The following is a 14,594-nucleotide window of genomic DNA, read 5'->3' as shown; positions in this document are numbered from 1 at the left end:
ATTACAAATTAAATAGTTAAAAAGCTTATAAACTGAGAAAATTTTACAAGTTTTTGTACTTTCATATTAGAATAATACAAAATTGTTCTTAATACAGTTTCATCTCTTGTAAGAAGACTATAAAAATAGGTTAGCAATTAGAAAATGTACATTTATGTATCAAATCCGCCGAGAACTTTTATGTTTTGTGACGAGAACACATTTCCGGTTTCGCTGCGGCTCCGCTTCCGTGATTGGAGGCGACGCGTAACGTCATCGGCGCTCGACGGCGGCAGTGTCGCAGGAATGGAAAGATGCAGGAGGAAGGCAAGAAAAGAGAGAAAGAAAAGAAGAAGAGGAGATCAGAACGGGCACCTGCTGATGGAGAGGTGAAGATGAGGAAGAGTGCTGAGTCCCGCGTGGAGGTGAGAGAGATATTAAGCGCGGTGACGTCACCGTACAGTTTCGTGATGATGATTAAAGAGCAGATACGACCCCCCCCCCACACACAGCGAGAAATCTGACAGTAGAAATGATCAAGTTTGTCTGATTTAGATCAATAACAGTGACGTGGCAAGCGATATTATTATTTATCGTTGTCGTCATCATGCATTGATTAACTCTCAGGACTCATGTTGTCATAGAGCTAACAGCTGTTTGTCATTGAGCTTGTGTTTATTCGTATTTAATGTTATTCACCCACGTCGTTCAAACAGACATTCGTTCTCTGTTTCTTAAAGGACGTGAGCGAGAAGCCGGAAGCGCACGAGGTTCTTCAGGAACCCAGTGATGTGGAGGAAGGTGGACTAGACCTGAATAAGTCCATCAAACCCGTCAGCGCTTACGTGCAGGACCGTGAAGAGATGCTGGAACAGTGCTTTCATGTGCTGGGAGAGACGAAACTCAAAAACATGCTGCCTGACGAGCTCAAGGTGCATTTCTGACATTCACACTAGATCTCTAAACCACATGCACACTCACACAACTTCCACCTTTTTCACTGATGCTATATAAGAGCATAAAGATTCCAGCCATTGTGTTAAGGGGGCCGAGTGTGTGTCTGTTCTGATGAAAAACAATCCTGGACATTTCCAGTGCCCCTTTTTTTCCCCAGTAGTGGACATGACCATATAAGGAATGGAGTGAAGTTTTTAGCACTGCTTTCCAGGCAATTCCTGACACAACGATGACAAATGCCGACAAACGTGTGACGCCAATGACATACATCACGCATGTAATCACGGATCCGAACCGAGGACGGAACAGTGTTCTCGACCCCGTAAAAAGTATTAATGAAAACTAAATATGTGATATGTATATCATCTTAATATCTAAAAATATTACAAATAAATAAATAAATAGGAAGAGAAATAATAATTAGAAATAATTAAATATCACAAATAAATAAATAAAAAGAAAATAATAATCATGTTATTACGCCAATTTCATCTGTAATTTCGGCTCCAAATCTCAAGTGTAAATTTTCTACAAAACTGTAGGTTACATAAAATATCACGGCTTTCTTCAACATGTTTGTAGAAAAGCCATGAAGATCAAGCTTTTTAGATGGGGAGGTTTCACAAATGTGTTTGATTTGACACAGAATGACCTAATAAATAAATATATCACATAAATCAAGATGATGTCACTCTTCGCTCTCTCTCATTTTAACACATTCTACTAAAGACACAAAAAACATCAACGTACGCCAAAACAAGCGAATTAGTCTGTATATTAGCAATCTCACATACACCACATGACCGGATTAAGGATTATCGGACACTGTTAAAGTTGAGGGCATTCCATCGGAGTTCATCACCATAGCAACAATCACGGCACAGATCACCTGTTGCAGAGCACCTTAAATGCATCCCGTCATCTGATATTTTAGTGAAGGAAATTAGCACCTAGCACTTGAGTTGTGTTCTGTTGAGCGTGCACTCGAACGAAGTGAGAGATGATTTCTTATGTTTTATCAAATCCTGAACGTGTCAGATCTTCTGAGATCCTTCTTGTCTGCAGGAGTGTCCTTCAACGGAGATCAAGAAACTGTGCTGGGATCAGTTACGGCAGCTTTCCGACGTTCATCTGCTGGAGATTTTGGAAGGTGAGAATGAAATGCACGCTGTGTTAATTTCGTGTGCTCTGTGACTTTCTCCGTCCGTAACAATCACGATTTGAAGAATGACGGATTTTGTCGTTTGTGAAGGTAAAAAGTTTACTGTCACGGCGGCTCCTGAAGAGAAGAACTCGACAGACGGCCAGTATGTTCAATGCTTTTCTGTATCATGAATATCTGGCAGCCAATCTCATGCAATATAGGAATGATTTTTGATTTATGCACGTACAGGCAGGACAGCATCGTGGACTCCACCTCCTGTCTGAAAGAAACGGATGAAAAGCAAGGTAAAGATTCAATCATTTAAGTGGTTTGTTCTCAAATCATCTGACTCTGTGTTTGATTTACTTGCATCGCAGGTTCAGGATCTGAAGAGGACAGCGATGTTCTGAGCATCAACGCCGACATCGACGACAGCGACATTGAGGGGCACAAAGACGTCAAACCTGAAGAAGCACCGCTCGAGACTCCTCCTCCTGCCCCGCCCGTTCAATCGTCTGAGCCCAAGGTGGAGCTCCAGCAGGACATCGACAGAAGCGTCAGCGAGATTCTGGCTCCGACGCCCCCTGTCACCAAGAAAGATGTGATGCCGGCCGTCCCGGACCGAGGACGGACGGAGCAGCCGTCTGCTCAGCAGCTGGAGTTGTTGGAGCTGGAGATGAGGGCGAGGGCCATTAAAGCGCTCATGAAAGCCGGCGAGATGAAGAAACGGGTTTGATGTTGAATGCTGGGTTTAATTCTGGGACCACGGGTGATGTGCTGTTTGGTTTTGTTCGAGCAAAGGATTTTGTTTCCGTTTCATTTTAGTACTGACTAAGAAACTGCTTGAGTTATGTCCAGAAACCATATGGTGAAATAAAGTCTGATTTTCTTTAGGTTGTGAGAGTTCATTTGAAGGTTAGAAGGGGATAAAGGACGGTCAAACATGAGTCGTTTTTCATTTTATCTGCCTATTCCTTCCTCGTAAGCCTTTTTTAATGATTTCCTTGTTTATTTTGTTTTTGCACACAAGTCCGAACTTGATCTAAACTATACATTACAACACGAGCATTGATCACTCATTTATATTTCAGAGAGACGTGAAAACAATTCATCATGAAGAAAAAAGAAACATTTCTTTTAACGTGTACTGGAAACAATGGCACAGATTGAACGAGAAGAGACCGTATAAGTGCAGTGAGAAATAATCGGAGAATGAGCGCGGTGCATTTATATTTGGGCTGTCAAAAGATTAACCGTGTCCAGAACAAAAGTTTGTTTACACAATATATGTCTGTGTACTGTACATATTATTTATTAACAAACTCAAACATGTATACATATTTAGGAAATATTTACATGTATTTTTTTATATTTACCAATAATTAAATATATATATATTTATGTTTGCATAACTAAATACATCAATAATATGCAAATTATACAGACATATCTTATTATTACATAGACTTTTATTCTGGACCCGATTAATTGTTTGACAGCCCTAATTTATATATGCACGCCTTGCAGAATAAAAGGCGGATCATTTAAGGCAAACCTGAGGAATCATAGAGGAAACAAAAGATTGTTTTGAATTTAGTATCTGCCCAAAAAAGTTATTTTACTTAACAGATATGTACAGATGTGTACACACAACACACACACACAAAAAGCTTGTTTTCTAATACCGGATGATGTTACATTGATGTGTGGCTTTATGGATTGATTTGAAATTTGTAAAGTCCATTTTTACATTATCTGTCACGTTATTTGTAGGCTATTAGTTGTTAATAAAGCGAACAAAAGAAATGTTTGCCACGTTTATTTACTTTTACATTTATTATGTTTAATAAAATGAATTAATATATTTAAAGTAAAACACTGGTATAGCATTTATCTAATCAGTTTATTCTCAAAAAGTAGAAAATAACGTTGTCACTTCTTTAGATCATACTCAAACATGCATAAATTTGATAATTACGCTTGTTTTGTAAATGTATACCTATTTCAGATAGCATGGTTAATATTCAAATAGTTATATATTAATATTTATGTATAATATATATGGGTCATTCTAGAATTGGGGGTACATATTGCGTCTCATAGATGAACCTTTTATTATTTAAAAAAAAAATATATATATATATCAAAACAGTTTTGAATAATTACACAAATTATATCAAGCTATCACTAAAAATAATGTTAATATGTGTATTTTGGAACATTTTGTCTTGAAAATATAATTATAAGACTCCCTCTATACCTATTTTTGACCGTCTATGCCTCCTGAATCATACATTCAGCTTCAATTATCATGAAATAATTACGTCAAATTTTAATATTTTTTGTGTGTTTACTAATTTATGTAAACAGTTGCATAAAACATATATTTTTGTAGTATTTGTAATTTTAATAATTAAAAAATACATTGTGTGTCTGTCCCTACGTTCTGGTCAACACTGTTAACTCTGTTATAAAAAGGCATAAAAATCTTTGCACTGATAGAAAAGCATGTAACTTGCTCCAAGTGATGTCACTTCCTCTGGCGGAAAAATCTGGAAGGTACTGAGGTATGTTATTATTCCTCTCTCATTAATTTGTACAAAATGTTTAGGAGACAGCAATAATAGATTAATTATTTGTGAAATTTACTATTGTGATATTTCACTTTGATTTTCAGAATAATAAAAAAAATTCTTACAAGTTTAAGATCAGCAAATATTTAAAATGTAAAATTTGAAGTGTGTTCTACGAAAATAAAAAAGTTTAACACAAAAACAAAATCCTATCTTTTTCTATTTTAAATGTACCCGCAATTCTAGAGTGACACGGAGATGCACAGCAGCAGTCCTGGATGAAACAGCAGGTGGGATGGCATGATTGGCTTCAGTGCAAATGCCTGTAGTGGCATTGTCTCGCTAAGCCCCCCACCACATCTCACGTAGCTAGGCAAAGTTATGATACAAAATCTTGTCACTCACATCACGTTCCTCTTATGAATCTTGCCGGGTGCAGCATGCTCTCTGGCCTTCACATGTTCTGCAGTGATTGCTGGTCAAAAGCAGGTGTCACACTCCGGTGTCTTTCATTGAAGTACTGGTGAGCGGTGTAGGGCGTGACAAGATTGGAGGCTCTTGGCTGGCCCTGGGGATGTTGTGGTGGTGCCTTCTGACCTCAGGCTGTGGTAAGAGCCGTGTTCTGCTGGTGCTTGGCTACCCCCCCTTTCATTCTGGTCCCGCTGTGAGTGTAGACCAGTGTTAAGGCAGTGTTTGGCAAGTCATTCACATGAGGCAGTTCTTTTTAACAGTTCACGAACCATGTAGGTGGCGTTCTGTGAGCCCAGGATGCAGCTAGCTTGGGATGTAATGTCATGTGGTTCTGTGAGTGGGGCCACGTAGTTGACCTTAATCAAAATATTTGGTAAATGTACTTACTTGTACAGTATGCACGCTGCAAAAAGATGACTTATTCAGTAAATAGGGGGTATGGCTTCCAGAGTGGGCCATGCTCCACGTATTCCATTGAACATGTGTGGTTGAAGGCTTGGTCACACTGTGTGTTGAGCTGAACAGTGACTGATCTAGTAGAAAGATTCTTGAGAGGGCCCCCCATGGGGCTGTGAGATTGGCGAGAACCAGGAAGTAGCAGGTTCAGCATTGGTTATTCCATTTCAACTTCAAGCCTTAGGTGTCCTGGGCCAATGCCCTGGTTGACAGGCATGAGTCCAATGGAAACTGTGCGCACTTGGCAGAAGAAGAAATGTCTGAAGCTGGTGTTGTTGTGGAGAGCGTGTGAACAGTGTAAAGCTGATGTCGGAGATTTCTGCCCATAGTTCCTGTAGGGTGCCTGCTAACATCATGTCACTTGGTGATGTGCCTTTGGCATTTAAGAGCAGGAAACGTTTGTGTCATCGGCTGGTTCGACCTTGAGATTGAGTTCTCGCGACCAGCTGAGATGTCATGACTTACATTTGTGACATGGCAATGTTCGTCCAACGCCCGGTACTGCATCCCTCTTACCACAGAGACTGCGTGCCCGAACTGGAACAAGTGGGGGCACAGGAACCGGAGCCGATGTCGAAGGGGTCCTGGGCTGCCGGGAAGCAGACGTCACTCGGGATCTTGGTGGCCTCTTGGGCGCCAGAGTTGCGGCGCGGTAAAATGTGTCTAATCGCCACTGTCTGCTTCTTCACCGTCAAAAACTGCTGGGCGGAGTCCTCGACTGTGTTAGCAACAACTCACCCTGCGAGACGGGTGTATCAAAAAAGCGGACTCTGTGTAACTCATCTGCGCAAGGTTCAGCCGGAGGTGTCTCTCCTGGACCACTACCGTGGACATCGTCCGACCCAGAGCCCGTGCCGCTACCTTAGTCGCCCGTAGAGCGCTGTCAGTGGCGGCACGGAGATCCTGCATTATACCCGGGTCAGCCTTACCCTCGTTGAGCTCTCTCAACACCTTGGCCTGGTGGACCTGCAGGATGGCCATGGCGTAGAGAGAGGAGGCAGCCTGGCCCGCGGCAGCGCAAGCCTTCAATACCAGTGATGCCGAAGTCCTACATGCTTGGACGGTAGGCGTGGCCCATTCCCCCAGGTGGCAGCCGTCTGATGGCACAGGTGCACTGCAAACGCACGTTCCACCTGGGGGATCTCGACGTAGCCTTTGGCTGCCCCACCATCGAGGGAAGTGAGGGAGCCAGAGCTGGTTTGACTGGAGCGTGCCTGAGGATCCGAGTGCGTGCCTGAGGTTCCGTACGGTATGCCACCACCGGTTGGGGAACGTTCAGAAGAGCGAATCGGGGTATGATCGGCCGATGAGCACTTGGCTGGCGGTTTAACGTTCGCAGAGGCCCCCACATCACTAACGCTGCTAACACTGGCAGGCATCGGGGCCTTAGCCACCGACGTCACGGCCTGAGTAGCATCGAAATGGTGGCTGGTTCCTGTAGGAAGACAGCCACCCGTGACCGCAACATCTGTATAACCATCTGCCCGCAGTGTGGGCAAGATATGTCAACGAAAGCTGCCTCAGTGTGCTGGACACCCAGACACTCAACGCAGCTTTGATATCCACCCCCCTCCTTGATGAGAGTACCGCACCCAAGAGAACAGCGGGACATGCCGCACTGGAGAATGCTCAGTCCTGAAAAGGACTTTTTAGAAAAAATCTCTAACACCTCCGGAACCGCCGAGACGCCCAGGGGAAGGTCTCTACAGGTAGGGACGATCCGCTGCTCTACGTCATAGATCCGGCAATGTAGAAGAAGAATTCGTTGAATTCGTCTTGTTCGTAGTCATGAGCGAAGGCTCTGAAGAACAAAAGGTAAATGAATGCTGCTTCGTTTTATACCGTACATCAGGGGAAAGAGACCGACATGCAAATTTCATTAGCCAAATTTCATTGGCCTTTTCTATAGTAGTCAGAGTTGATTGCTTCTCAAGGGTGAACCCCATCTGTCATTCTCAACACAACGTCGAGAGACCGACAGAAAGGGAAGAACAGTTAAATCACATAAGTTCCTATTGTCAGAGAAGTTTCTCTGGTTAGCCTCACCAATGCTTTGAAGTTTAGGAGTCATAAATATCCGACAGGGTAACCAAAGGGTTATCAAGACTCTCATTGTGCTAACAAAACCTACAAGCAGACTTCTGGAGCCAGGTTTTGCTAAGGTCTTTTGATGAATAAACAAGAAACCAGGACAAAAACGAGAGTGGGGAAGTTTATGGTTTTCCTCTCAATGATCAAGTCACTACATTATATAGGCGCTTTTCACAATGTGCATTGTTCCAAAGCAGCTTTACAGGGGCAAACAGGAAAAACAGAAAAGGTAAAACACAGCACAGTGCATGGTGTTTATAGAAAAAGCAAGATCATTCTAATGATTAATATCTTATAAATAAAAAATAAATAAATGCAGTCTCCCGGTGAGCAAGCCAACACTGCCCTGCTGTGGCGAGGAACCCAAACTCCAATGATTGATTAATGGAGAAAAAAAACTTGGGAGAAACCAGGCTAAGCCGGGAGAGCAAGAACCCCTCTGACGTGTCATAGCCGCACTCAGTGACCCTGACCAAAAGCCACCAAGCAAATATCCACGAGGAAGAGGGAGAGCCCACCATCCGCAACCCAGAAAGTCCCACTCGCCGAAAACTGTGCTGGTTCAACCCGTTCTCACTCCACGATCGACACCAGAAAACAGAGGAACAACCTGGGAAAATGGTAATAGCATGTTGTAACTTTATTCCTCTGTTGTCCGACATTGACAGGGCCAAACCGGACCCACACAGCCCCAGCAGATGAATCCCCACAACCAACGAGCCCCCCCACTCCCCACAAACACCCCCCAACCACTGAATGCAGCTATAACTTCAAACTGCTGACATGTGATGTAAGTTTAGCATTAAATACCAAATATTGTAACTTCAGCATTAATGTGACAAGTAGTCCTTCCTGGTCTTGGTTGGGGATGTAGTGGTCTGAGCTGGGATGGTCCGATGGTCGTATTGCTCTTGGGTGGTGGTGGAATTGCCTTAGATGGAGCTGGGATGGTCAGTCAGTCTGCAGCTGTAGCTGGCGTAATCTCTTGGTGGTGATGGGCATATGTCGATCATCTGGACCTGGCGGAATTTCTTCCTACCTCGGGATGGACATCCCGAGGCGAAGGCAGAAGGAGAATAATTAGCGTAGCTGCTGTTCATTAACTTTGCATTAAGTGAAAGCTTGGATGAAAAGATGTGTCTTTAATCTAGATTTAAATTGGGAGAGTGTGTCTGACCCTCAAATAGTATCAGGAAGGCTATTCCAGAGTTTAGGTGCTACGTATGAAAGAGCACGACCCCCTTTAGTGGATTTAGTTATCAAAAGTCCTGACTTTTGAGATCGTAGAGAGCGTGATGGGTTGTAATGTGATAAAAGCTTGGTTAAGTAAGTAGGGGCTTAACCATTTAAAGCTTTGTAAGTAATTAAGAGAATTTTAAAATCAATACGATACTTAATGGGTAGCCAGTGAAGCGATGATAAAACTGGGGTTATGTGATCGTATTTTCTTGACCTAGTAAGAACTCTGGCAGCTGCATTCGGAACTAACTGTAGTTTGATTATTGATGATACAGGACAACCACTAAGTTTTACATTTACATTTATGCATTTGGCAGACGCTTTTATCCAAAGCGACTAACATTCCATTATCCTATACATTTATATTTGGGTATATACAATCCCCTGGGATCAAACCCACAACCCAATGCTCTTACCACTGAGCTACAGGAAAGCTAAGAAGAGCATTACGATAGTCAAGTCTTGAGGTCACAAATGCATGAATAAGCTTTTCTGCGTCAGCAACAGTTCCGTAAATTGGCAACATTTCTAAGGTGGAAGAAGGCTGTTTTTGTGATATTTGAGATGTGATTTTTAAATGACAGGTTGCCGTCTAATATAACGCCTAGATCTTAAACTGTATTTGTTGGAGAAACAGTGCAGCTTTCAATTTGCAGGCTGTAATCGGAGATATTCTGTTTATTCTGTTTATAAGTAATATTTCCGTTTTAGTAGAGTTTTGCTGGAGAGAAGGAAATTACTAGTCATCCAATGTTTTATGTCCTAAATATCTGTCTGTTAAGTAAGATCTGAAGCAGGACTAAGAGTGAGATGTTACCTTTATCTGATGTAATAAGGAGGTCATTTGGAGGTCATTTAGATTAATTGACGAGTTGATTATGTTACAAATGGGCTCAATTGCAACAGGTAGTAACTCTTTTAATAAAGTAGTCGGAATGGGGTCTAATAAGCATGTTGTCGGTTTGGATGTTGTAATAATTTTAATTAAATCTTCTTGATTTATAGGAGAAAAACACTCTAGCTTTTCTTTTTGGGTGACGGTTGAAACTAATTCTTCCGACACACTTGGAGGTTTAGTTTTAGCTATGTTGTCTCGTATTATTTCGATTTTCTCAGTAAAAAACTTCATGAATTCATTGCTACCAAGGTGCGGCGGAATACCCAGGTCAGGTGGAGTCTGTTTGTTTGTTAGTTTAGCAATTGTACTAAATAAAAACCTTGGATTGTTTTTGTTATTTTCTATGAGGTTACGGAAGTGCTCGGCTTTTGCTGCTTTTAGTGCCTTTTTGTAACAGCTTGCACTCTCTTTCCATGCAGTTTTAAAGACCTCTAATTGGGTTTGTTTCCATTTTCGCTCCAGTTTACGCGTTTCTCTTTTTAGGGCGCGAGTGGTGTTATCATACCATGGTGCTATGTTCTTTTCATTTATCCTTTTTGACTTCATAGGTGCGACCGCTTCTAATGTGTTAGAGAAAATAGTGCCCATGTTGCTGGTCATGTCGTCGAGCGATTCTATATTAGTTGGAAATGTTATTAGAGGAGTCAGATCTGGCAGGTTCTTTATGAAACTATCTTTAGTAGTTGAGGTGATTGTTCTACCCTGTCGATAACGAGATATACAACTGATTTCTGCAGTGCGCAGTGTACATGTTATAAGATGGTGATCGGAAACATCGTCGCTTTGAGGTATAACATCGATATTGGTTAGATCGGCTCCGTGAGATATAATCAAGTCTAGGGTATGATCAAGGCGATGAGTAGGACTATTGATGTATTGTGTTACACCACAAGAGTCTAGTAGTTCTTTAAACGCCACAGATAATGGATCGTTAGCAATATCTACGTGGATATTAAAATCTCCAACAATCAGTACTTTATCGACGTTAACCAATAGATCCGATAAGAAGTCTGCGAACTCTATCAGAAAATTAGTGTAAGGCCCAGGGGGTCTATACACAGTAACCAATGTAAGAGAAAGCACTGGTTTTTTACTTTTATTTGGAAAAGTTATGTTGAACGCAAGCACTTCAAATGATTTAATCGTATGCATTGTTCTCCGAGTTACGGTAAGAAAGTCTCTAAAGATTGTTGCGACACCACCACCTCGACCAACCGGACGTGGCTCATGAATATAACCGTAGCTTGGTGGAGTAGACTCATTTAGACCAAAATAATCATTTGGCTTAAGCCAGGTTTCAGTGAGGCAAAGTATATCAAAACTGTTGTCTGTGATCATTTCATTAACAATAACTGCCTTTGGATTTAGTGATCTAATATCAAGTAGCCCAAACTTTAGGCGTTGGTTTTGCTCATTAAATATATTGTCTTTTGGTTTAATCACGATAAGGTTTTTTTATCTGACTTTTACATAAATTATTAATCGGTTGTATTATTCAGGGGACAGTCACAGTCTCTATGCATTTGAAAGCAGTAACATTCTTAACAGTTGAGGAACACAGACTATAGTTAAAGTTTGTAGTTACTACACACAGATGTATACATATTTATGAAACATTTACATGTATTTATTTAAATTACATTATGTATTAATTTATATATATATATATATATATATAAAATATATATGTGTTTATAAATACAAAATGAATATGCAGAGAACACATACATGTATTATGTAAACACAAACTTTTATTCTGAATGTGTTTAATCGCGATGAATCATTTGACAGCCCTAATTTATTTATAAATATAGCTGAATACAAGCTACACACATCACAGATTAAACATTTTTAATTGTTTTCCTTTATATGTCGTGATTTTCTTTGTCGAAAACAACAACTGTTCGCAATCGTGAGTGTTTTATATTTGTAACATACAATTACAATAGATGCAAAGAAAGCACAATCAACACCCGCCAAAAAAAACAAAGCAAGCCGAACTCCATAGATTTACGCACATAAAACTCAAAACAACAAACACAGAACTGAAGATGTCTCTGAGCTTCAACATTTAAAGATGAAAGAAACTGTTGCTTAAAAACACGCCAATGTTTGTATATTAACGACATTTCACACTCGTCCGAACACGACATTCAGCTTTAACAGATACCGGAAGCTCTTAAATGGAGAAAGTGGGCGGCCCTTAAAAGGGCCTTTGTGTTGAACAGCAGATCAGATGAGGATTTATTTGCTGCTGGTGTATTTAGTGACGGCTTTTGTTCCCTCAGACACCGCGTGTTTGGCGAGTTCACCGGGCAGCAGGAGACGCACGGCGGTCTGAATCTCTCTGGATGTGATGGTGGAGCGCTTGTTGTAATGCGCGAGACGCGCCGCCTCGCCGCCGATGCGCTCAAAGATGTCGTTGACGAAAGAGTTCATGATGCCCATCGCCTTCGAAGAAATGCCGGTGTCGGGGTGGACCTGCTTCAGCACTTTGTACACGTAGATGGCGTAACTCTCCTTCCTGGACTTTCTGCGCTTCTTTCCTCCCTTTGCAGCGCTCTTCACGACGGCTTTCTTTGATCCTTTCTTAGGAGCTGTTTTCGCGGGCTCAGGCATGACTGCAATCTGAGAAATTTCAAACTTGTGAATCTCTTCGCTCGTGGAGAGGCATTTATACACTGATCTATGCTAATTTTCCACAGAGTTCGCGTCCAATCCCACCGCGCGTCTCCTTCATACAACACTTTATTGGACAGCTCGAACTGTGACGGGAGGGTATGAGGGCCAATTACAGTCTTCTGCTAAACATCAGCTCCACCCATCGTCTCAAAGTCACAATCTCTTTCACTCTTTTGTCTGTCTTTCCGTTTACTTTCAATCTCATTTTTTCTGTATAAAATATCATTATTAATCGAGTTAATGAAATGATTCTGTATTACCTCGAAAAAGATGAATAAATCACCTCTTCATCTCCTTGGATTTGTGTTTTTTATTCTTTATATGAAGACTTTTTAACGCATACAGCTAAAACAATAGACACTAGACGTGCACGTGCTGCCTTATTTTTTACATGCTGAAAAATAAAATTTGGCAACATTACTGTAGTTATAGTAATAGTTAGTGTGTCATGGCCCCCACCAGTCTGACGCATCACAACTATATCCTGAGGAAAATATATATGCGAGTTAAAATAGATGAAGACTAAAGAAATGTATTTAAAAAAAATTGTTGATACTTCAAACGACGCGGTTTGATGACATATTTTTCGAAGTTACTTTTGCAATTACTCACTAAATTTACAAATCATTTTTAACACATAACTTCTTTCCTCCCAAACAGACACGTGTATAACATAGACTGTATAAAATATGGACGTAGTATCTGTGACGTCACCCGTAGGTTTCTGAAGAGCAGTTTAGATGCTTAAGTGGGCGGAGCCGCCCGTCGCCATCTTAGATACGCGTCACTCACGGATAATCGAAGATGGGCAAAAAGGCGGGACGTGGTTGGAGCCGAGGCGCCTGGTTGGCTGAAACCACTTGTCACTCTAGTGGCCACGCACCTAATTTGCAGAATTTTAAGCCTTAATATATGTTAAACGGGTGAGTTGTAAAAAAATCACCCTCCTCACAGTTGTCAAGGTAAAATTAGCTATATACACCAAAATATTTTTGTAGCAGGCAGTAAACATGTTTTTATTGCTGTGAAGTTGGACATTTTAACATGGCGCTCAATGATATTCTGCTCTCTTTTGAAGCCAGCCTCTAGCGGCCAGTCGATGAATAGCAGTTTAAGTCACTTCCGCGTCTGCTCAGAAAAAGAGCGAGACATAAAGAAAGAGTCTAAGAAATGTGTTGACTTTTATTATCTTGTGTTTGTGTGTCTGCTTTTAATCTGACAGTTGAATAATGTGTGGATGATTTCAACATATGAGTCACACATGTGTTCTGATCATGTCAAAGGCCTGTGATGTAGAACTGATTTGACATCAGTCAGATTTTAATCAAACTCAGCATCATCTGCTTTGATACTTTACATTTATGCATGAGAGATTCGAAATTCAATCAGGACTCAAACCTACACTCGCCTACACAACGCTTTACCCATTGAGCCACTGTCACATGAATGTTTGAGTCACGATTCAGTTTGCGTTTCACTTTTAAGTTTGGACTTTTATTGTGTATTTCATTTCCTGTTCCCGTTTTATGTTGTTTAGAATTGAAAATATAATTCTTATGGGTTTGAGAGCCATCAAGTGGTCATTTTATATGTTGGTAACTGCAGTCATCATTATATCTTTGTGATGTGATTTGACTTTTGCATATGGCTGCAAGTGGACTGATCAAAATGATCCCCCCTATTAAAAAACATAACATAATCCAGCAGCCCCGACACATGTGGACGTCTTCCTTTATGTAACTACTAATGTAAATGTTCATGTTTATTATGTAATAAATTGATTATTTTGGTTTTCCTTTCTGGACTGTGAAGATGAAGCACGATCTGGAATAAACCTGATGAACCCATGCCAGGACACCTTTTTGAAATTGGAGTAACTCCTGACGGTAGGTCTACTGTTAATGTAACCTTTTAAAAAGACAATAAAACTTAAAGCTGCACTATGAATGTTAGTAATTACAGACGTGTTCAGGGCAGGACTTCAATCAAACATGGACAGTTTGGGGTGGTTTGGAAGTTGTGTGTTAGAGTTAGAGCAACTTCCTGTTTCATGGCAGATTGAATTTCGTAGGCCACCACAGTGTGAATATTATGATCCAAAAAG

The 14,594-nt window shown here is 41.1% G+C and overlaps 2 protein-coding genes across 2 annotated transcripts; one reads left to right on the top strand and one right to left on the bottom strand.

The window, feature by feature from the left end:
• Positions 1 to 242: 242 nt before the first annotated feature.
• Positions 243 to 2,973, top strand: LOC130421286 (caspase activity and apoptosis inhibitor 1). The gene is made up of 6 exons (XM_056749092.1): positions 243 to 404; positions 720 to 911; positions 2,002 to 2,086; positions 2,189 to 2,243; positions 2,330 to 2,385; positions 2,458 to 2,973. Exons 1-6 carry the CDS (start codon positions 294 to 296, stop codon positions 2,814 to 2,816), a joined length of 858 nt encoding a protein of 285 aa, XP_056605070.1. The 5' UTR covers positions 243 to 293; the 3' UTR covers positions 2,817 to 2,973.
• An 8,566-nt stretch (positions 2,974 to 11,539) lies between these two features.
• LOC130425085 (histone H2B-like) lies at positions 11,540 to 12,558 on the bottom strand. Its single transcript, XM_056751147.1, has one exon. The coding sequence runs from the start codon at positions 12,425 to 12,427 to the stop codon at positions 12,053 to 12,055; it is 375 nt and encodes a 124-aa protein (XP_056607125.1). The 5' UTR covers positions 12,428 to 12,558; the 3' UTR covers positions 11,540 to 12,052.
• Between the last annotated feature and the right edge of the window lie 2,036 nt (positions 12,559 to 14,594).

The sequence above is a fragment of the Triplophysa dalaica genome, chromosome 1 (assembly GCF_015846415.1).
Source record: "Triplophysa dalaica isolate WHDGS20190420 chromosome 1, ASM1584641v1, whole genome shotgun sequence".
NCBI classification, from domain to species: domain Eukaryota; kingdom Metazoa; phylum Chordata; class Actinopteri; order Cypriniformes; family Nemacheilidae; genus Triplophysa; species Triplophysa dalaica.
The sequence above is the reverse complement of the archived record's forward strand: the minus strand, read 5'-3'. Positions and strand labels throughout refer to the sequence as shown.

What these genes read in the sequence shown, in the direction of transcription:
- LOC130421286 (XM_056749092.1), top strand. Translation starts at nt 294, where the DNA reads ATGCAGGAGGAAGGCAAGAAAAGAGAGAAAGAAAAGAAGAAGAGGAGA. An exon ending in GTGCTGAGTCCCGCGTGGAG is followed by an intron (nt 405 to 719) that starts GTGAGAGAGATA and finishes TGTTTCTTAAAG; the next exon opens with GACGTGAGCGAGAAGCCGGA. An exon ending in AAGAACTCGACAGACGGCCA is followed by an intron (nt 2,244 to 2,329) that starts GTATGTTCAATG and finishes ATGCACGTACAG; the next exon opens with GCAGGACAGCATCGTGGACT.
- LOC130425085 (XM_056751147.1), bottom strand. Translation starts at nt 12,427, where the DNA reads ATGCCTGAGCCCGCGAAAACAGCTCCTAAGAAAGGATCAAAGAAAGCC.